The sequence below is a fragment of the Silurus meridionalis genome, chromosome 11 (genome assembly GCF_014805685.1).
Source record: "Silurus meridionalis isolate SWU-2019-XX chromosome 11, ASM1480568v1, whole genome shotgun sequence".
Classification (NCBI taxonomy): domain Eukaryota; kingdom Metazoa; phylum Chordata; class Actinopteri; order Siluriformes; family Siluridae; genus Silurus; species Silurus meridionalis.
Window position 1 is genome coordinate 21015505 of NC_060894.1, and position 23522 is coordinate 21039026.

At 38.5% G+C, this 23522-nt stretch overlaps 1 protein-coding gene across 1 annotated transcript in view; it reads right to left on the minus strand.

Annotated features, from left to right (window-relative positions):
- Positions 1-23304, minus strand: part of LOC124393906 (A-kinase anchor protein 2) — an 81832-nt gene extending 58528 nt beyond the window's left edge. Inside the window, 3 exon segments of the mRNA XM_046861959.1 lie at positions 46-126; positions 13778-13823; positions 23128-23304. Coding sequence (XP_046717915.1) covers positions 46-126; positions 13778-13823; positions 23128-23165 — 165 coding nt within the window. The 5' untranslated portion in view covers positions 23166-23304.
- Between the last annotated feature and the right edge of the window lie 218 nt (positions 23305-23522).

Consider the following 23522-nt stretch of genomic DNA (forward strand, 5'->3'; position numbering starts at 1 on the left):
ATGCTCGTAAAGCTCAAATAGAATTGATTTGGAGACATTTCTTACCCTAAGATGTTGAAATTGCAGAACAAGATCATCCAACTGTCTTCTTTTATCCTCGATCTCGGTTTGTCTTTTTCGTTTTTCCTACAGAAAAGAAGAAAGATGATGTTACATTCGATGATCCCAAGCAGATATTTAGGCAATATTTATCTAATTTCACATGACGTGAGGTGGGTTTGCTTGTGTTGTGTAATAAGAGCGAACTTGAAAAACGTACACAACAATGCCAGGGATATAAACACTAAAAACTAGAGTTAGCGCAGTGCACTGTGGCTACTCGCGCCGTACCGGAAAAAAGATTTGTTTTGCACATGCAGGAAAACGCACAAGAATACACTGTGCTAGCGTTAGCCATTAACCAGGAAGTGCACTCTTTAGTGTTTTATGTCCAGCTTCCAGAATTTTTTATCACAAATGTTAATAATGATAAGAAAACCCTAACAAATTCCACATATCCAGGAGTGAATAAATGAATGAAGGATGGAAGGAATGAAGACATTTGTTAAATTTGCTGAAATAATTACATTTACATAATTAACAGTTAAGTAGATCATATCTACTAAATTAAATATTAAATAAAAACACAAACACACACCCTAATATACTGAATATACAGGGAAATTCGATTCTATTTATATCGTGGAATTATTTTTGCCGCATACCTCAGCGATGTTAGGAATCTGGGGTCGGAGCGCAGGGTTCAGAGCACGTATTTAATTATTTAAAATAATTCTTTATTTAATCATTTTAATAAATGCATGCATTAATTTATATTTAAATAAATGTGAACCCTAAAAAAGAAGTCATTTTTCATTTACAAAATCTTACAACAAATAGCAGAACCATCAACTCATTCCTTTTTTTCTCAACTGTTCCTAAACAGATGAAACTAATCTTTTAAAACAACGTCTTTCCCTCCAAAAAAAGATGAGTATTTATTATAGTTGACAAGAATTTCCACCTAATAACATCTTATCTGATCTACTTTATTTTTTATGGAATTGGTGTGTTACAGAAAAATGTAAAACGTTTGCACTTTAGTTTTTAATTATTTTTTTATAAGCTGACGTTTCATTTAACACGTCCATAAAAGGCAACATTCTATTATTTTGATTCTTGAAGTACAGTATGAAACAGTATGAAAAACGGAAATTGCTGTATTTCCCTGTAAAATGTAATATATTGTTGTACACAACACAGTTTAACGCTGTAAAACTACAGGATATTATGGTCTGGTACTATTTGGTAAATACGGCACTATACTGTACAACGCAAATGTTGATTATGGCAATATACTTGTACAAATACAGTACATGTCTGGCGACCCGACTGCCAGTGTTTCCCACTACATGTGTGGAGTTTTGACATTGGACCTCCTGGAGTGTTTAAAGGCTCTGGCATGGAGAAGCTGTTGTTGGATCTGTGATGATCACAAATGTTGAGCTATTTTATGAGATGCTCAGTAGCTCCTAGTTTTATAACCATAAAGACTGTAGAAGACTGTAGAAAGAACATTTACTTATAATCTTATACTCCAGTACTCATGTTAGTTCTCACTCTCCAGTGTTCTGTATTGTTGAAAGATTTATGATCAAACTCTTGATGTCACACAAATGAGGATGATGTTCCCCTTTTGAGTCTGGTTCCTCTCAAGGTTTCTTCCTCATAACAGAGTTTTTTCTTGCCACAGTCACCACGGCTGCTCATCAGGGATAAATGCACACCATTCACCTTCACTGTAAAGCTGCTTTGAGACAATGTCTGTTGTGAAATGCGCTATAAAAATAAACTTGACTTGACTTGACTTGACTCCTATAAATTTACACCAAAAACTTTTTAAGTGTATATATTGTCATTCGATATTAAAAAAACTGTAATGTAGACGAATGTTGACGTGCACAGTGTGCAGTAACAGACCTTTTACTGTTGCCTGTTCATTTTAAATATCTTCTTTACTGTATAATATCTAAAAATACATAATAACAATATAAATTTACCGAAATCTAACAAACAGCTCATCCGTTATACATGCAGGCTTTACAGAATGAGGATCTCAAAGATCCTCAAGGGTCTAAACCCTTGGAGTGACTCCATACACTCACCGTTTCCTGCCTTTTCAGACTCATGTGTTTTCTATATGAGCAGTTTTTCCCACAGTTCCTTTTGACCCTCCGCTGAGCAAAAAGGGGGCAGATTTAGATGGGAACCTTTGGGTTCAAAAACCAAATATTTCCCTTTTCAACTAATATTTTTTGAAAGGCTAAGATGCGAAATGTTAATGTCCCTGCGGGAATGTGACTGAAGTCATGAAGTCGAGTAACAAACATAAGCAGGAAGTCAGTGATGGGTCACAGCACTAGGAGGACTGATTCATTAATCACTTTTGGAATGACCATTCAGAATTATAATTCATAGCAAACGTTGGGGAAGTTTGACAATATTGGGGTTTTAAACCTTGAACCAAGTTCATGTGCTGACCAGTGTACACAAAACTAGCAGAACTCACAGTGGCCAGAGATCATTTAGAGTCAGCATTTAGAAACAGTCGTGACCCGTGGAGCATTAACAGCATTAATGTCTTCAGCAGTTTGAGCTACAGGAGCTCGTCTGTTAGATCGGGACCATCCTTCGCTCCCCATGTGCATCAATGAACCTCGGCCAACCACGACCCTGTCACTGGTTCACCACTGTTCCTTCCTTGGAGCACTTTTGATAGATACTGACCACTGCAGACCAGAAACATCCCACAAGAGCTGCAGTTTTGGAGACGCTCTGACTCAGTCGTCTAGACGTCACAATTTGTCAAACTCGCTCAAATCCTTACGCTTGCCCATTTTTCCTGCGTCTAACATCAACTTTGAGGACAAAATGTTCACTTGCTGCCTAATAAATAAATCCACGCACTAACAGGTGCCATGATGAAGAGATCATCAGCGTTATTCAGTGTTGCAATGCCATAATGTTATACCTGATATATATGAAGGCCACTTAGATAAGGATGATAAAAGTATTTAATGTACCACACTACAGAAGATAGCACTATGTTCATCTTATACATTTGTCACTCTTGGATAAAAACGGCACATAATTTTAACGCTTTCCTTCTTTTCTTGTTGCATTTCTTGAAAGAACAGCATCAATTTTTGCTCACGTTCACACACACACTTATTGGACAGTAAAAAATTACTGCTGAAATCCCTAAAAGTCCCCACCCCACAACACAATATAGTGCTTTGTGTAAAACCAATTGAACAACACTAATAATCCTTTATAAACACAAGATGTATGGCGTGTACAGAGGAAGTTGTGGGGGCAGTGATGTTGACTGGTTCCAATGTTCAACAGATGTAAGCTTTTTTCTACAGTAAACACCACAAATGATTCACTTCCTGTCCTCAAATTCCAAAAAAAAGGGTCCAGCAAAGCAGCATGTTGCCTCATATGAAGGCTATTCTTCTTTCCTACCTACCATCTGAACAAATGGCTACGTCTGTGCTGACACCGATTCACGGCTGCATTCCAGACCTGAGCTACAGAGCAGTTTGTTCTCCCTTGGGCATTCTCATGAATGTGAACTAATATGGAATCCAGATGTGACTGAAAAAGCACATCTAGCTTTTCTTATGGGAGCCCCTTGTTCAGTGAATGATGTCACATGAGAAAGAAGGACCTTTATTACTACTCTTGGTAATTATTTACCCCTGCACAAGCTTCATGGACTGGTCACATCCACACACTGATCTGCAAACATGCACTGTTGATTTTACAGAGTAGATCTGGTCGTCTTTATGCAGTACAAGTCTGTCCTTGTCCTAGCAGACACATCTGAGGTCTGTTTAATCCTCAGGTTATATACACTCCATCAGATGTTTACCAGTTTGGCAGCAAGAGTAAAAACTCTGACTCCTTGATGTTCAACCTTTTTAGAGTTTACGCATGGAAGTGTTTCAGTGTTTCCGCCAAAATAGTCAGGAGTGCAGATGTTGAATATACACAGATGCAGGTAAAATTTTGAACTTGTTACATTATCAAGAGTTTCTGAACCTCATTCATTTCTAGAATAAAATCTGATGGTTCTTATCTTGCTCATTTAAATTTACCTTTATTACATTTGGCAGACATCTTTATCCAGAGCGACTTATGTTTATCTTATTTGTACAACGGAGCAACCATAGGGTTAAGGGTCTTGCTCAGGGGCCCAGAAATGTCAGCAGCTTGGTGTGGGTGGGATTTAAACTCATGACCTTCAGATCCAACGTCCAAAGACGTATACACTTAGCTAAAAACCTCCCCCTGGTCATGGTGGATCGAGAGCATAGCCTCCTATACTGAATACTGTGTAATCAGATGCCAGTTAATTTCACAAAACCTAAATAACATATATTAAGTTAATATCCAGCATAATGGATCACATACCCTGCATGTCTTCCCTCACCACATCCATAAACGTCCTCCTTGGCCTTCTTCTTTTCCTCCTTTCTGGTGGCTCCATCCTCAGCATTCTTCTACCGATATACCCCATGTCCCTCCTCTACACATGTCCAAACCATCTCAATCGGGCATCTCTCACTTTGTCCCCAAAATGTCCTACATGCACTGTCCCTCTAATAAACTCGTTTCTAATCCTGTCCATCGTCGTCACTTCCAACAAATACCTCAGCATCTTCAGCTCTGCTACCTCCAGCTCCACCTCCTGTCTTTTACTCAATGCCACTGTCTCTAAACCATACAACATCTCAGGTCTCACCACAGTCCTATAAACTTTCACTCTCACAGATACTCTTCTATCACAAATCACTCCTGCTATCACTCTTCTCCACCCACTCCACCCTGCCTGCACACTTTTCTTCACTTCTCTAACATAGAGCACAACAACAAACACCTATTAGTATTCAGAACCTGCCTCTCATGGTTTTCCTGTGACCACAAGGCTATAATTAGCTAAACAGTTTCATCTTGACCACGTGACCAGTGAAATTTCACTGTGGAATGGCAGTGGCCTCCACACCCAACCTAACACTGCTGAAGGATCTACTTCTTGCCAAGCACGCTGACACATACTGAAGATCGGCTTAAAATACAGACCGAGCCTGGAGCAACACTGTATACCAGCACACAAGATACATTCTTCATTCTGGACTTTGGTGGTATGACCACCATGTCATGTAATACAGTCCTAGCGAATATGAGATCATTGGAGATGTAACCATGCCTAATTTCCAGACTGCATCTGCAATGAATTAGGTAAAAAAGGCTGTGCAAGACAGAAGGTAATATTCACAGTAAAGATATATTAACAAGGCACGGTAAGTGGGTAATAAGCAAACAAAGAGCATTTGTGGAACCGGATTGAAAACATCTGCTTTGCAGTAATGCAGCAACACTTCTTTGCACTGGCAACACTTCTTCTCTTTTTTAAAAATAGAAATCTAAGTATGTCTAAGGATGGTTGAATAAGATCTGTGGTCTAAAAATCCTGACCAGACAAACCCAAGAAGTACAATAACCTCCTGAACCTTCTTTATAAACCTTTTTGTAGCACCTAGGCCTGTTCTTGGCAGCCTTCCCTGTAAGTGATGCACCCCTTAAGGACTAAATTGTAAGCTTCCACACTGTCATTTTAAAGGTATAATTTGTATTGAAGGTTCATTAGTCTAATCTGTCGATTAGCACACCAACAAATTTGTCCAGATTTACAACAGCTCCGATCAGGGCTAGCCACAATGTTCCAAAAACGCTACAAATATGTTCTAAATAGTTTTATTGCGTATCCATGCTAGGAAACTCACCATTTAGCCAGTAATCACACTACAGTTGACACATTCTGTAGTGACATTCTGTTAAGTAGGAGTTGAGATTTGTGACGAGTCATTGTTAACGTCGATGCCTCCACAGGCAACTATGCTGACCTTTGTAATGACTGTCCCTCCCTCATTTACTGAAAAAAGCAAACAATACCATAAGTAGCCTGAATGATTTTGTAATTAGAATAAATACATACAAATATTAAAAAATCTGAAACAAACTTTGGTGTCCATGTTGTAGGATTCGCTGTTATAAACTGCTGAGAAAGCTGCATTACTAATACAGGAAGTCCCTCACTTATTCCGTTCCAGGAGCACTGTTCGTTTTGTTCATGAATCCCAAAAGCGAGGTTTATGCATAATGCACGCCCCATGATCTTGTTCCATGATCTTGTCTTTGTTCTATAGAATTATGCTGATGGTTGACAGTTCATGTTATAACAACGAGCGATGTCCACCATCTTTTCCAGTCCAATCTCTCATTTCTTTTAGCTAACTTTTGTTTCATGGTTATTACTTTGCATTTCTTGGCAGTCCCCTCCACTGCTTTTCCACCTGTTTCCGTGACAATTACTTTGATTGAGCATGGTACTACAGTACAAACTCTGGCAGAAGAGGGCCCACGCATGTGACAACGTCTGGCAGACACGTGAGCTACTTCCATGATTTGTTCGCATCTGTGAAAGTTTGCAACTTAATTGTTCATAAGTCGCGGTAATGCTGTAGTCATAAGTAAACATGCACAGACTGGCATGATGTAAAGGCTGGGGCTGATTCCTTTCTAGCCCAGACTGTAGATTCAGCTTTGAACATGTTTTTTTTTTTTACAATTATTGCATTTGGTTGATTATCATTGGGGATTATCTTAATATATTTTATATTGTATTATAACTTTGCTGCAACATACCTAACAAATCATGACATAAATGACTTTAATGACAGCTGTTTTCTTCAAAGCTGCTTTAGAAGACAATTTTAATAGTAAATAAAGTAGACAATTATAGTCCATTTATGCTACATAGGCAAAAATGGCAAAAGTACACACATCCTTCACTCTAAGTGCAGACACTCATGTTTTAAAAGACTCTGGTAAAAGTTGAAGTTCTGCCTGCACTTTTTCACTCTAGTTAAAGTAAAGAAGTTTGGACTCTGACACGTACTTCAGTAAAAAGTAGTGATTACTACTACCCATTTTAGTGTCACGCTGGTAAATAGATTCCACGTCATATTGATATAAAATTAATTTAAAATAATGTTACCTAATGAATGTATCCAGGCTGAACATCCACCATATAAAACACAAGCAGAGAAAAGATGATGATGTGATCAGGAATGTCTCTGTGCTCAGTCATGTTTACATCACTGACTCCCTCTGTCTCATCCACGTTAGCTAGCACGTGCTTCTGTCTTTGCTCATTGTTAACTTCATAGTCTAGTCTACATCTGTGGTGTGTGAGAGCCAGGAAATGATACACCAGTGGTAGATTAAAAAAGCTGCACAGTGACAAGGAACAGGTTGATGGGCTGAAAACGTATATTAAATATTGAACATGTCATCAAATAGAGTGAAGTAACGAGCCTTTTTTTTTTAAATGTAAGAAGTAGAAAGTACAGATATTTGTGTAAAAATATTTATTGAGTGAAAGTTAAAAGTATTTGTATTTCATTACTTCCCATCTCTGTGCATAAGTGACACATTGGGATAAACCAAAGTTTTGTGTGATTTGATTAGATGACTAGCAAAAATTAGCTGATGAAAAAAAAAACTGCATATCTGTCTTGCACTAAATCTTTCCCAAATAGTTTTACGCCTATATTAAGACCCTGTGCCATGTTAAAATACAGAAGTTTATCTGGATAAGCAGCAGTTTTTTGGGTCCTAAATTCAATAATGTGACCATTAGTGCTTTAGTGATTGATTAATTTGCTGTTCTGAGGTTACACTTTATCTACATACAGTAGCTATTTCAAGCACCATGCTTGTAACAGGTTTGTAAATTGAACCAGGGAGTTAGTAGCACTTCTACACGTCCACAGACTTATCAGTGTAGAAGAAAACAACCGGCAGGGTGAAGGTGTCTGGTGATCGAAACAGACACAGGCACTCATCTTTGTGGACGAAAATAGAGCAGACTAACATTTTCCTCTAGAAGCAGTTTGAGAACGGAAACCACAAATATGCCGTTTTCTTTAGTCCGTGTTTTTTTTGTCCTTACTCAAATAAAGACATGCTGCTGACTAAATATTGACTGTATTTAAAATCTCAATAGGGTTCTGACCAAATACGATTTCAGTATCAGGCGACATTAGAAAGCTACAATATTCATAATCAGAGCTCACAGTAAGAACTGCAGGAGGTCGTGTTGTGGATGTGTGATTCATTCATTCGGGTGTTTCCTCCAAGCAAAAAATAGAACTATAAAAATATAAAGAGGATATTACATATATTCACAAGTACTTTAGATATTTGCTTAAGCTATGTTAGATGCCTGTAGTGACTACCCACACAAACAAACCTCTTTATTGTGTTTACTATATTCTCAGGAAAGATACAGCTTAAAGTGTCACATAAGCTAAAAAAGAACTTTTCAGATTAAATATAAGAACCTCACACATTTTTTCACTACATGAAAATTTTATTCAGAGTAGCACACTAAGTACTGAAGTCGAATCTGATCACTGGGAGTGATTCTGGAAAGAAAAGCAGCTCAGATTGGATTAGAATCGAGTCGAGTGATTCGAGAAAACTTTTCCAACATACAGTAATTCGTAATGATTTATTTTGAGCTAAAAGACCAGATGTGAGTTATGAGTCTTGCTTATTACCATTTATTGGTCAGTAACTTTTTTATGTGGATGTTAACAACATTCCCATGATCCTTAGCAGCAAACTAAATCTAAGCTATACAAACAAAAAAGTCTTACAGTGATTCCAGATTTCAAAACATTTCAGATAGATAGAAAAATTCAGCATGAGTGCTTCATTCTTTAGTGAGTCCATAGATTTATTTGCAAATCAATGTGGCATGTGTTTGTGTAAATCTTGTCTATATGTATTCATGAGTTAATTTAATTTGAACAAACAGCTTTTTACAATAGTAATGAGGAAATGTGTTGCTTGGACAGAGACAATATTTCCAAAAGTATTGGGTCATCTGGTCAAGTACGGTATGTGATTTTTGAGCATCACATTCCACATTTAGTCCCAATTTGCTCCTATAATTCGCTCAACTCTTCTGGGAAGATGTTCTAGATTTTGGAGTGTGCTTATGGATATTTGTGTTCATCAACAACAACAACAACAGTGTTACGAAAGGCAGATACCGAAGCAGGTGAGGAGACCTGGGGTGCTGTCAGCGTTCCAATTCATCCCAAATGTGTTCAGTAGGGATGAGATCAGAGCTCTATAGCAGCAAGATCTAACTCTCCAGAGCATGTAAACCAGATCATCAAGGAGCTCACTTTGTGGTAACAGTTTGGAGAAGAACCACATTTTAGTGTTATAGCGTTGTGTTTTATATTTACGGCATTTGGCAGACACCTTTATCCAGAATGACTTAACCTAAGGGGCCCAGAAGTGGCAGTTTGGTGTGGGTGAGATTTGAACTCTTTACCATTTGATTAAAAATCTAAACCCATAACCACTAAGCTACCACCTCCCCACTTTATGTTTGGCTCACTAATGAAGAATTATGCAACAGTTGCACATTTTTTTATCGTGACCCATATAATACAATTTAAAACACTTTTTGCATGTAATCTTAATACTTTTATCAGTATATTAAACGCTTTTTGCAGCTTTAGATAGCCTTTTTTTCTATCAAAGGTGCTTATGACACACTTTATAGCCATACGTTTGTGAATAGTCTGTTTAGGATTTACTCCTCCTTTGTTGTTATTAAAGCTATTTAGTTGGGTTCAGGTCAGGGCTCTGTGCAGGCCACATGAGATCTTTTACTCCAAACCTGGCAAACCGAACATCTTCATTGGTGTACATTTTTTGCACAGGGGCATAATCTTTTTTTTAAACAGGTTTAGGTTCTTGGATCCAGTGAAGAAAAATCACAATGCTAATACCGAGATATTCTACACATCCTTCCAACCTTTGGGCATATAGTGTATATTATATATCAACCCACTAAACTCTTATATATATATATATATATATATATATATATATATATATATATATATATATATATATATATATATATAGATACTTAGTTCTTGACAATGAAATAATAATGAAATAATAACGAAATGCGGCATCCTTCATTTCTGGTATTGTTACTGCGTGCTTTTATAAATGCCTAATTAGTATTTCAGTTGTATTTGGAAGGCTTTCTAAAGCACCTCACACTTCAGTGCATCAGCTCTGGTATACTAATAGCTATCGACTTAAAAGTATCATATATCAAAATCTAAAGCAATCTTTCTGCTCAAGTGGCAAAAAAACGTTCAGAAGTAGCCTTTGATCCGATTAAAGCTATCCCTTACACGTTCACATTGTCATCTGCAAATCAGATTACTCGAGCCACATTGTAACGCGATTTCCATTAAAATATGTACGCACAGTGAAGCCAGAGCCGAGCACGGACTGCAGCATGTAAAATGTAGTATGCTTATTTTACCGACGCTACACCCTGCACACTGATGTGAAAAATGCATTGTGTTGTGTTTAGTTACAATACAGTGTGAGATTTATTAACTAAATTTCAGCTCAACTTAATGAGGAAGGTGGTAGCTAAATGGTTAAGACATTGGACTCAGTATCTTTAATGTGAGAATACACCATTACAAGATTACTAGGCAAAAATATAGTTATCGATTAAAATAAAATTATAAAATAAATAAAATACTAAACAGTAAATTTACTAGATAATAAAATTCATCCAGGATGGAAATTCACAGAAAACCGCCATATTATTCTGTTAACATATATGAATTAAATTATTTTTCAGAATTCTTCTTAGATATTGACTGGCCAAGATCACACTGAGACCTTCAAGAACCATAAAATGTCTATGATGTAACTGCTTTTTGCAAAACATTTGATGCTTCCTGGTGCACAAGGAATGATGACATTACTGTACTGGCTTCCTAGTTGCTCTACATAGTAGTTTCTTGGAGGAGTGTAAAGTTGCAACGACAATACACCCTGTCACCGAGCTCTTCTCATACGTGGTCTCATTTCCACACCCACCCTACTCGCCAGATTTGGCTCCTAAAGACTTCACCCTTCGATGAAGATCCAGCTCAAAAGTCCTTGTTTTGACACCATTGCAAATATCTGGCGCAAATCGGGTAAGTGTAGATTAATAAAGTGCGTATCTGAGCTCAAAAACACCTACAATTATGGAATTCGAATTTGAACTTTCAATCTCAAAATAATTAGAATGAAATCTGCACATTCATATTGAATGCAAAACCAAAATAATGAAGTGTTTTGTAATAAATGAGAACCAGCACAAATGTATCAAGATGCACCATCCTTTCCTTTGTAGCCTGTCCTTCCTCTGTGTGGACGTTTGATCTCTGACTCCCACAGAATGTTCTAATGGAAGACAGGCAGCTGGACCTCAAACCCCAACATCTACAGAAAGCTGAGCGCACCTGAATGGAGCTCACATGCCTCCACCCTTCTCAAATATGCTGAAGCCTAGTCAAGCTGGCCAGCACAGCTGCTGCTAAATTTAGCTTGTTCATGATAGTGGCCCTGCCCTTTCTAGCAAAACCTCTATGCAGTATACTTCGGTTTGCTCGTATCTATTAGCTATATAAAGTAAGTTCATCTAGACTGCTTGCTGCAGGTGTGTAGACTAGACCAGGGTTAACTTTCCAGTCATTATTTTCCACCCTGTGCTTTGCAACCAGCGAGACACTAGATTGCTAGTTACGCTACTGAGATCATCTCAGTCTGTGGACAAACCGTGCTAAAGGTTTTGGCTGTGGCTTGCCTGAATTGTGACAGATCTCAGGCTAAGGTTTAAAGCTAAAGGTTGAAGAAATGGGAATGTTGAGGAATGTTCACTACAGTTTAATAAAGCACAATGGCTGAAGACACATGAAATGTGAGGTTGAAAAGTGCACAACATTCAGTTAGCTGTCTATACTTGGCTGTGCTAAGGATTGCAGTGATGTAATGCTCACTTTTATTCCCTAGCATGCCCTAAACATCCTGCAAATTATAATCGTTGGCAAATCGGATCCCACTAAAATATAGCTTCGGAGCTGGTTGGCTTCAGAAGCACAGCTGCTTTTGGACCGCTTGCTAAACTTCAAGCAGCCCACAGCCTTTGGTACTCTTGAGAGCATGGGAAGACGTAGAAGGCTCCGATTAACTATACGGTCGGGATAAAATACGCTCTGAATGGAGAAAGTAAGAGAAACTTGAGAGTAACTGTAATCCTTTACCTTCTTCATGAAAAAGTCAAATCAAAGTAAAGCCAGACACAACAAATATTGCTTTTCTTTTTTTTTTTTTATGTGTAAACATACCACTGTAGTAAGGTTTAAATATGTTTTCAGCCTCAAGTTCCCCTCTATAGTGAGTAATAAAACTGTCTTGGCTATGCAGACATGCTAACCCTCTTGGCTGTTGTTGAGAAACATAATATCAGCCCCTCACTCGTTCTACAGGCACATGGAAAGTTTTTAAATATTTATCGCCGTACAACACAGCAGTATATATTTATATATAAAACACAGCATATGTGGCCTGCTTTAAATGCCTGTAATTTCATAGTTGCATACCACTTTCACTAAATAAGCAGAAAGATTAGCTCGCAAAATGCAGGATAATTGGAATTCATTGGCTTGCTATTATACACTTTAGCTTGATATTAGTATGACTTAACATAACTCAGCCTTGGTGCCATGCATCATTAAAAAACGTGTGTTGGTCTTTTTTTTCCACCAAGTTGCCATCTAAACAGGCAATGCAAAAAACTTCGGCAACTTCAGTTCCATGCTGAACTTCTTACAGCAAAAAATCTAAAGAATTTCAGTGTGTAATTGCGTTCGGTTGAGTGTGTTAGAACGGATGACCTAAAATGTTCTTTAGACGTGAGGCGCAATGGATGAACCGCAATCAATGACGTGATTTCCAGTCTTTTTTTCGTTTCTACAAAATGAGCACGTAGTACTTGGTATTGCATGTGGTAATTCCTTCCATCTGTACACATTCTTGTTTCGGGTACTGTCAAGCATACCATTGTAATGATCTGAATCGTTTGAATTGAATCTATGTCTTTTTTCTAGAGTGTTGAGAGATGGCTGTTTTTTTTTGCAGTGACTTAAGTGAAAAAAAAAAAACAACAATTTTGAAACCCTTTGTGGAAAAGAGCTTCCTCTCGTCTCTTGGCTATTGAGTTTCTTGGCAGCCCCTCTTCAACTTCAATTATCCACACTTCCTCTGTCTCACCATCCTTAACCTTAGCAGTCAACATCCTGAACTCATTAGTCTGTTTGCAATCTAATCATCAACTTCAACCAAAGAATTCTTATTTTTATCCCCATAAATATGTTTATATTATTTGTTTTTCCATACAATCCTTCCTTCCCATGTCTACATTAGTAGCAGCTTCTCTTGCAGACATGTTCACCTCGGAATCGTAAAGATGCTAGCGACGCAGCCAAAATAGTTCTCCATCTGTTGCTCGCCACTCCAGCGTGCACCGGAGTCCTGCGGCTGCCACCAAAATTAGCCCCCTCATGACCATACTAAGCTCCAACCCCAGTTCTATGTGCATGTTCAGAACTCTGGGATCAATTCGCACAGGTATCTAGGTGAAGTCTACCAGAAGCCTAACATTTCTAATGGAACTGAGGAACTCCAGAGCAAAACCCCAACCAGTGGTAATTCCAAGTGTTGTTCAGCAAAACAAGGAAACAAAAACAAGTTACAGTAGATACAGAGTTACTGAACTTACCGCCAGGGCCTGGAGCCTCTCTTTATGAAGTTCAGCCTCAGCCATCCTGGAAAGACAAGGGGACAGGTCTCAGTAACCGCAAGATACACTGTTCCAGTGTGTTTGTGTGTGTGTGTGTTTGGTCGTTCACTGAAATCCAATGAGACTCTGTGCTGCAAGCAAGTTCTTCTCATTTACTGGCCATGTGCCTGCCAGATTGCTTCTCTTTTCCTCCCTCTCTCTCTCTCTCTCTTTCTTTCTCTCTCTCTCTCTCTCTCTCTCTCACACACATTCTCTCCTCCCACCTCCCTTGCCGTCATTGGCCATGTATGTGCAGGGCAGTTGGGTTTAGGGAGGGAGAGGTGAAGGAGAGAGGAAGTGAAGAAGGGAGGGAGAGATGGATAGTCAGTTTTCCCTCCTCCTGACGTTTCAGACAGAGCTGCTAGGCGACACGCAGGGCTGCCACTGAGGAGGAGCGAAAGGACAACAGCACATCACACCTCGTCTAACTGCTACCACAGCTGAGGATGTGTTTATGTGTGAAGGAGAGAGAGAGAGAGAGAGAGAGAGAGAAAGAGAGAGACTGCTGGAAAGCAGAAGGGAAAGGAATAGTGTGCCTTACACTAGGGATAAAAATGGAGAGAACTACTATCCATCCATCCATCCATCCATCCATCCATCCATCCATTAGGGGTTGCCACAGCGGATCATCCGTTTCCATACTTCCTGTCCAATACATCTTCCTCTTTCAAACTGCATGTCTTCCTTCACCACATCCATAAACCTCCTCCTTGGCCTTCCTCTTTTCCTCCTGCCTGGCAACACCTCCCCCTTAGCCTTCTTCTACTGATACACGCCATGTCCCTCCTTTTGGTCAATGAAAATCGCAGAATATGAATCTGGACAGTGTGGACAAAATAAAGTGTAAATGGAATTGAAGTAATGATGAGATGTGATGGTAAAGTACCAATAAAAGGCTCTTCCTTATTAGTCAGGTATAACAACTGACAGACACAAACACAAACAAAAAGCACCCATGGGAATGATTTTTTCGATTTCCCTCTGCGATGAATAAAGTGATTTATCTGTAATTCAAAGGATGTGGGATGAGAAATGTTCCTGGTTGTATGTTTCTGCTTTACTCTGACTTTACAGGAAATCTGTGCTCTTGCTCAGTGGAAAAAAAGATGGTAGGGTTGATGTCTTCTTCTTTTAAAAGCACAGGTTAGAAGGTTTCCGTTATCAATTATGCTGTTCGCATTAAACATCCACAAAACATATGCTGCTGTTTTTATGGTCATTATATTTTTCTTGCCTCATTGTTGGGTTTAATAATAATAGTGAACATTGCCATATGTAAGTGTGGCATTCGAAATCACTGCTTATTGAAATCACTGCTTCTTTTAACTAATTAGCATTGTTCTTTTTAATGAAAATAAACACCTATTTATCTCATCAGAGATTCTTTGCCATGAGGTGCCATGTTGAAAATCCAGTGGTCAGTATGAGAGATTTGTACTCAAAGCACCAGAGTTTAACTGCTCTAATACAAGATACACAAATTTATATGGTTCTGTCAAACAGACAAAAACATGAACATAGTGTGGCTTTGCACGGTTACACCACATACTGTGATCAATTAGGGTGTACTCACTTTTGTTGCCAGTTATTTACACAATAATGGCTGTATGTTGGGTTATTTTTAGAGGACAGTAAATATTTACATATGCCAGCGATGTTAGGAAGCTTGGGTCAGCCATGATAAAGCACCCCTGGAGCACAAAGGGTTAAGAGCCTTGCTCAAGGGCCCAAAAATGGCATGTTGGTGATACTAAGACTTGAACACCTGACCTTCCGATCAGTAGCTCAGACCTTCTGATCTTAACCACTGACTTCCTACTTCTTAAATACGTAGAACCAAATCAACCTGGAAATCATGTGATACTTTATTATCTTTACCGGCATGAATCTTTACAGTCATCAGTTTGGGGGGAAAAAAACAGCAAGAATGTGGCCAACAGCTCTGTTCGGTTACAACCACAGGTATCTAACAGCATTTCAGTGATCACCGAATTACATTTTTACTACTGTCACGGTAAAGCCGAGGGGGCGGCAGGACAGGCTTTTTTTCCCCCACCGTTTTTTTTCCTCCGTCCATGCTCTCAGCTGTAGAAATATGAAAAGTCCTTATATGGAAAAGGCTGAGCTACGCGGCCCTCTCTGTGTGTGTGTGTGTGTGTGTGTGTGTGTGTGTGTGTGTGTGGGAAAAGTTAGAAATGCAATGGATGTGATTCCAAAATAAATGTTCTGCACTACTACAGATTTTTTTGTACTGTAGCAAAGAATACAGAGGGGCTTACTATTTTCCTCATGCATTATTCACATTTTGGTCCTGAATGTCCTGAACATATTTTAAAAGAACAGAGAAGTGGCCTCTGTAGCATCCTCCAGCCACCAATATAACCGTGCTAATGGCTCTTGGCGCATTTTAACAACATAGCACTTAGACGAACTTTAAAAAAACAGAGGTAGTAGTTTATTAATTAAAAGCTTCACTCTGCAGAATGAAAATGAATATTTAATCTTTCACCTGTCATGATGTAACCAATGGAATCAAACACTTAAGCATGCTACCTGTTTGCAATTATTTTGTATCCACAACTAAACATTTAGCATTCGTACCACTTCTGTATGAGTAGATATTTCTATACACATTTATAACTTATTATTAATTGCACTTGTATCTACTGTTCTTCATTATTTACATTTATATTATGCCATTCTGGCGGAAGCCCTTATCCATTTACAGTTATTCCAAATATACAACTGAGCAGATGAGGCCTTGCTCAAGGGCCCAGCAGTGGCAACTTGGTGGTGCTGGGATTTAAACCCAGGACCTTCTAATAAGAGGTCAAAAACACCAGACTGTAAGTGACCGTTTCCCTGTTACTTTATTTTATAGCACACCACTTTACTCTCAGTGATAATGTCCTCCAGTGTTTGCATCTACCTTATCACATTACATCATGGTAGCTTAGTACCAAGCTGCCAGGTCTTGGACCCCTGAGCAAGGCCCTCAAACCCATAGCTGCGTAGTTAGCTAGACTCTGGATCAGAAGGGCACAAGTTCAAATCCCAGCACCACCAAGCTGCCACTGCTGAGCCTTTAAGCAAAGCCCTTAACCCTCAACAGTTCAGTTGTAAGTTGCTCTGGATAAGGGCTGAGCTGACGAATACAAGCTGCATGTACCCAGTGTAATAACAAATTAATGACTCTTGATATGTTGTTACCCAGGATATGGGAACAGATGAAAGACCAGTTTGGGCCAAGAATACATTTTTATACCTTTTTGCAAACATGTCAGAGTTACATCTCTCATCAGCCACTGCTTGACTCATGCCACATGTCTGATTTCAGCTGTTTCACATTCAAGAATTATTAGCATTATAATTGTGCTAATTATAATTGGATAAAGTCTGGAATCTGGGATCTTAAATTCTGAAAGCTGAGTGTGATTTCTTTCCACTGTGAATGACAGGCTTTGATCAGGTTGCTGGATAGTTATTTACGGTAGTGAAAGTTTAACAAATCAAATTCATGCCGTCAAAATGTCTGTGAATCTGCTGCACATGAACGAATTTACATTTTTTGGCATTAAAGAATTTACTTTGATTTACTTTTTTTTTGGTTAAATGCTGTAAATTAGTTTAAATGCTAGAACACATACTTTTTTGTTTAGGAAAGCCTGCAATTTTCAGACTTTTCACTATTTGAAGGCTAAACTACCACACTTTATTACACTTAATGCATACCAATCAAGCATACACCTAAATAGCATTTAATTTCCGACAATGATTTGTGCACTGTAAGGAAATTTTTGTAAAAATCAGAAAGTATCACAGAACCTTAATGCGAGCTGATGGACTGAAATACATAGCATGTCGTGATCAACCAAAAGCTCACAGAGGTAATATCTAATGTAGCATTAATAATTGAGTGGTAGAAGCCATTTGGGTTAATGCTTGTAAGGGAAAAGGGGGCACTAATAATAATAACACTGGCTAATTATTATCCTGGGATATCTCTGCTAGCCAATATTTAGCACCCGTCAGCTAGCATTATATTTGGGAGATTGCCAAAGAGTACTCTGTTGGATGACAAGGAGATGGATTTTTTTTTCCTTCTTAGCAGGCTCTGCTATAATAGAAATACTTAAATTCCATAATAGATGTAATAGAATTCCCTGGCTTGCTCACAGAGTTGAAGAAAAAAAATCAGGTCTGTCTGGATGGAGGATCATAAATCGCACTGGTGAGTGCAGGAAATTCCTGGTCATTCACGTAACAACTGGAAAAAACAGGCTAAAAGCCACAAAACATGCAGCTCCCGCACACTCTGGTTGCACACTTGAGAGGCTTTTTTGAGTCTGCAGAACAGCGAGTTAAATCATTTGGCAGGCCCATGTGTAACATATTTCGCTGGCTTGTTTGGCCAGGTCTGTGCTGAAACTCCCAGTACAGTAGGCTGACTTGTCGGCGCTACATCCTTACACACCATTTGCTAGAAGCTCAAAAGCATTAGCAGGAAAAAAAAGCACAATCTGACATATATCTATTTTCCTGATGGAACTATAATGTTTGTCTGTTTGATGGAAAACACCATTTCAGGTACTGTATCTCTTATTTGTGGCACACATATTTGCAAGTGAGGTCATGTGCCAAGAAAAGCCCTTCATTCTCACTTAGTGTTCTGATTGGCTGCATTATCTTCCTGCTCACAGTTCCCCCTGACCACACCGTCATCAAGATACAAAAGCAACTTTGTTCCTCTGGCACAGTGACTTCATCCCACGAGCCAGCGAGGCAGACTAATGCCTTCCAGATGTGCAAAAGCTGGGAATCAGAGACCAAATAAACACACACTGAATGGCCCTTACACTCATCTGAATCAAAACACACTACTAGTGAGCCCCTGCCAATGTTTTCAAGCTCTGTTTCAAACAGTGGCGACTTCACGGCCTCTCTGTCAACGTGTCATTTTTAATGCCTGATGTGGTTTCATTTAATGTGCACCGAGATACACCATGTTTAGGTGGCTGCGCTGAATTGGGAATGTACTAACTTTGTAATTAGTATTTCATACAGTTGCTCGAATGTGCACTCGTTTTGTTGTCTTTGGCTGTTTGACAGATTGACAGTCAGACGTTTAGTTCGCTGTGGAAAATTAATCACAAACTGGATAAAAAAAATTTCAATTTAAGTGATATGAAGTAATGTATCCCATATCCCATGTATTTCACTGTATCCCATATCTAGCTCAATGCTCAGGGGTTCAAGACCCAGTATTGCCAACCTGCCACTCTTGGGGCCCCTAAACAAGTCCCTTAAACCTCTTCAGGAGCACTGTATCATGTCTGTCCCTGCACTCCGACCCCAGATTCCTCACATCGCTGGGATATGCGAAAGAAAGAATTTCACTGTGTTGTAAAGTACATATAACAAGTATAATGCACCTTTTTTTTCTTCTTAATGAAATTAATTTTATTGTTATTTCGATTTTTTTTATTTACATAAATTTGCGCAAACCATACTTGCTTCCATCCCTCGTTTTCTTTATAATAAATTTTTAAATGCACATTCTTTCCTTCCTTCTTTCCCTTTTACATATGTCATTGCCTACATACTGCTTCTGTACTTACGTACACACTTTAATGCTTCCTTCCTTTCCTATTAACTTCTTTTTACATACTTACATACTGTATGTACATCCTTCTTTTCTTCCTTATGTCTTTCCTTTTCTACATTTTATTTTCCCACAAACTAGTTCATATACAGTACATGTACATGATGTAAGGGCTGTCCATATCTGACAATTAAATCAATTGCTTTTTTGAAGAGAAATCTATAATTTATTATATCACCTGTAAAATCTTGCTTCTAATAAGGTTCTTTTAATACTAACATATTTCTCTTCAATAAGAGACCACCCACTGCAGCTGAGGAGGGATCCAAATGAACAGTTTAAAGATCCATAAAATTACCATGAAGGGTTAAACTCAAGAACCATGAATATGGATTTGGACTGTAATTAATATAAAAAGTTTGTTAAAATGGCTGCAATGATCATGAACTGTTTTTGCATTTAAGTGTCCATCGGTGAACAGTTGATAACCTCAGGAATGATGGAACTGTAATGAATAGACAATTGATGACACCTAGATGAGGATGAGTTTACTTTTTAGTCCGTTTTCTCTAAAAAGTACTTCCTCATGAAGTCTCAGGGAGTGTTTCCTTGCTGCATTCGGCCACTGGTTTGCTTATTAGGGATAAACTTATAGGGAGTAATTTATGATGGCAAAATTTTTATTTGTAATTGTTGTATTTTTTGTCAAGCTGCTTTGTGACAATGTCTATTGCTAGAAGTGCTATATATTTAACATTTAAATGAATTAAATATAATTGTATTTATTGTGAATAATGTTGGGTTTTTTTTTTGTATTTTGAGGCATTTCAGGCTTCGTCACCATATTGATTCTAGCATAAGGGTTAATAAGTTAATAACATATCCTAATTTAATTGGACGAGTGACATTTCTAACCGCATTAGGATATTTCACTCTTCGCATCAGTCCATTTGTCAATTTCCGATTAGAACAAAACATAACACTGAAAGCATTGTAACAGCAAAGTTAGCGATGTCTTCAGTGGACATGTTGCATTTTTCTGAATAATTCTCTTAACTTAAAAAATAAAAGCTCATCAGATGGAGATGGAAAACGAAAAATGGATGCCAATTTAAGCGTAAGAATCTTTAACAGGAACAAACAAATCGGCGTGAGTTAGCTAGCCAGATAGATGACAAGCTATCGGCGAGTGTGACTTAAATAAATGAACAAAGGAACAAATTTAGAGATATTTAGAAGCATGTAATATTACATTATCTAACATGTATTCAAATTTAAAGAAACTTCAAAAGAACTTTATATGGTTTACATTAATTAGCTTATAATTAAAGATTTTTTTTAAATAGGTTTTCTTTATGTTGTAGTTATCAAAAAGGAAAAGTTCAGGGCATGACCCAGGAAATGTGACGCACAGTAACTCTGGTCTTTCTCTCATGGCGTCTAACCCTGTACTTGTGCTCCTTGTGTTTATGTTTGAATTTGCTCTGGACCTTGTCAGGCTTCTGGCATCATTGCATGTCTCTGTACTTAATGTAAACGCAAACTGGCTGCCACCTGGGAATTTTCTTCTCTTTCCCTAAGTGAAGGTGACTGATCGCTCAGCATTAGGAAATCTGACTCATATCCTAATTGCAATATGATGCCGCTTTTAACGCATCAATTAGACAGCATGTGTGTACGATAGCTTGTTTTTTTCTCATAGCATTTAACTTAAATCTCTTGATTGCATCTAAATGGCAGAGCACTGAGCAATCAGTGCTCGAGTAAACACAACATATTAGAGCTTATCTGCAACATTTTATTGACTTTAATCCTCAATAACATTCGTTAATAAATTAAGAGTTCTACAAAAGATTTTCTTCTGTGTCTTGGCTGTGGCTAATCTAATGATTCATGCTAATTTAAGGCTGGAATGTGACAGCTGCAATGCTGCAATGGCTAACTATATGCTTCAGGTCATTCTTGCGAATTGTAGCACCAGGAGGTACTACAACTTCAACAGGCATGCTATTAACTGGATTTAATTCATTCAGTTCAACACTACTCCTATTAACTCATAAAATATAGTGAAGTAAAAATATAGTGCACGAGCCTTAGGACATTTACTGAGCTAAGGTTCTGATTAAGCGATTAAGCATGCTGCCAAGCTATGCTCTTATTTCTCTTTATGCTAAAACGTTTTTATGCTAGGCCTGGATGTTAAAAAAAACTACAATTCTTATTCAGTCTTAAAGTGCAACAGATTTTTGTCTTCGATTTGCACCAGGAGAGCTAAAGAAGTGCGGCAGCTGTTTTTGCATGGAAAACCATAAATTACCATGATGTCCTTGGAGCTCTGAGTGGGCTACTAGGATACCTTCTGGCCCTCGTAATCTCCACTGGGTTTCTCTCAACACCTGTTGGACGGCAGCTGTGCTGGAGTGACAGACTGTATAAAGAGCTTCAGGGTCACGTGACGATGTAGAAAATATGATGCCTATAAAACGTGTTTTTGAGTGTAGACTCAGGAAATACGAGGACTTGGCAGAAACCGTGATTTTTGCACAAATTCTTTCCGATCAGCATTAATGGATCCATGTTCATACACATTGTCGTATTAACCTTTTTATGATTTCAATCCATGAACATAGTGAACTGAAAATTACCAATTCTATATTCAATGAGACATGTAACTTAGCATAGACTTAAGCTTGCTACAGGTTTGTGTAGAACTCGAGATACGGAAGTTAAATATATATTTGCAATACAGACATCAGGTTCAGGTAAAGTCAATAAGTCTTTATTTATTTTTTTATAGGCCAATATAAAGATGTGATACACCGAATATGTATATCAATCATTGAATCCATAAGAATCCATGCAAAGATGCTAGCATTAGTGTTGCCACCCCTTAGAATTCTCATGTCACCCCTTTGCCACCCCAATGTCTAGATCTGCCCCTCCTTCTGACCAATCAGATTTGACAATTGAACAGTGCTAAGGTATAAAGGTATTTCTTTTGACTGCTACAATATAGTGACCTCTGTCTTCAAAGGCATTCTTAAGCCAGAAAGGATTAATTTTATTAAGGACAATAATTATGTAAAGAAATAAAGACGATGAAAAGGAATAGAGAATAGAGAATATTCTGAAATAATATCAATCTGCTAGAGTGGAAAACCTGAATATGCTGCTTCTATATGTTGCTATGCACATTGATCTCTTTCTACTCTCTGCCACACACAGCAGTGTATATGTATGTAACGTGCTGCAATCCGCTAGTATTCATTATACCCCAAAACGCTTCTGTTAACTGAATCCCGATATGCTTCGATTAGGCAAGAACAAGTCAATCGGCTAAACGGAGACAACGCCCCAGTATAACCTCCTTCAAGGTGTGAGGCTATCAGAGTATCCTTTCACAGTCTTCTCTCTCTACAGATAAAAATGCAGCAATCGTTTTGTGTAACTCCAGATTCATTTTCATGTTTCGAACACACACACACACACACACACACACACACACACACACACACACACACACACACACACACTGATACAGATGAGCATGCAGGAAGCCACCGCAACAGACAGCAGCCACCACATCACATCACCATCCTCCTGTTGCCCCGGCTGCTGTTGCTATGGCAACCCGGCCATCATGTCCAACCCTCTAGAGGAAGGAAACAGGAAAAATGGAAATACTCACTCAGAAGCCGGGGCTTTCCTTCTCAGGGGTGTGCCCATTATGGCTGCCTCGTCTCTCTCACTTCTCGCACGTCTCTCTCACAGTCTTTCTTAGGCTCTTTCACATTTCTGAAAGAATGAGAGATAGTGTGTCCTTCTTGCGGAATCAGTCAGACTCTGGGTGGCAGCGAGCGGTGAGCATCTCCTCCGACTCGCCTGCAGACAGAGAGAGAGAGAGAGAGAGAGAGAGAGAGAGATAGAGAGAGAAAGTGGTGTAAAAGAGGGAGGGGTCTAAGTTTAATACTAAAGACAATAAAATATAAAACCATTTACATTTATCTTAAATTATGAAGATGCTGGTGTAGAATATCTTTCATGGTCTAGGATACAAGCATTCACACACATCCTGTAGAACAA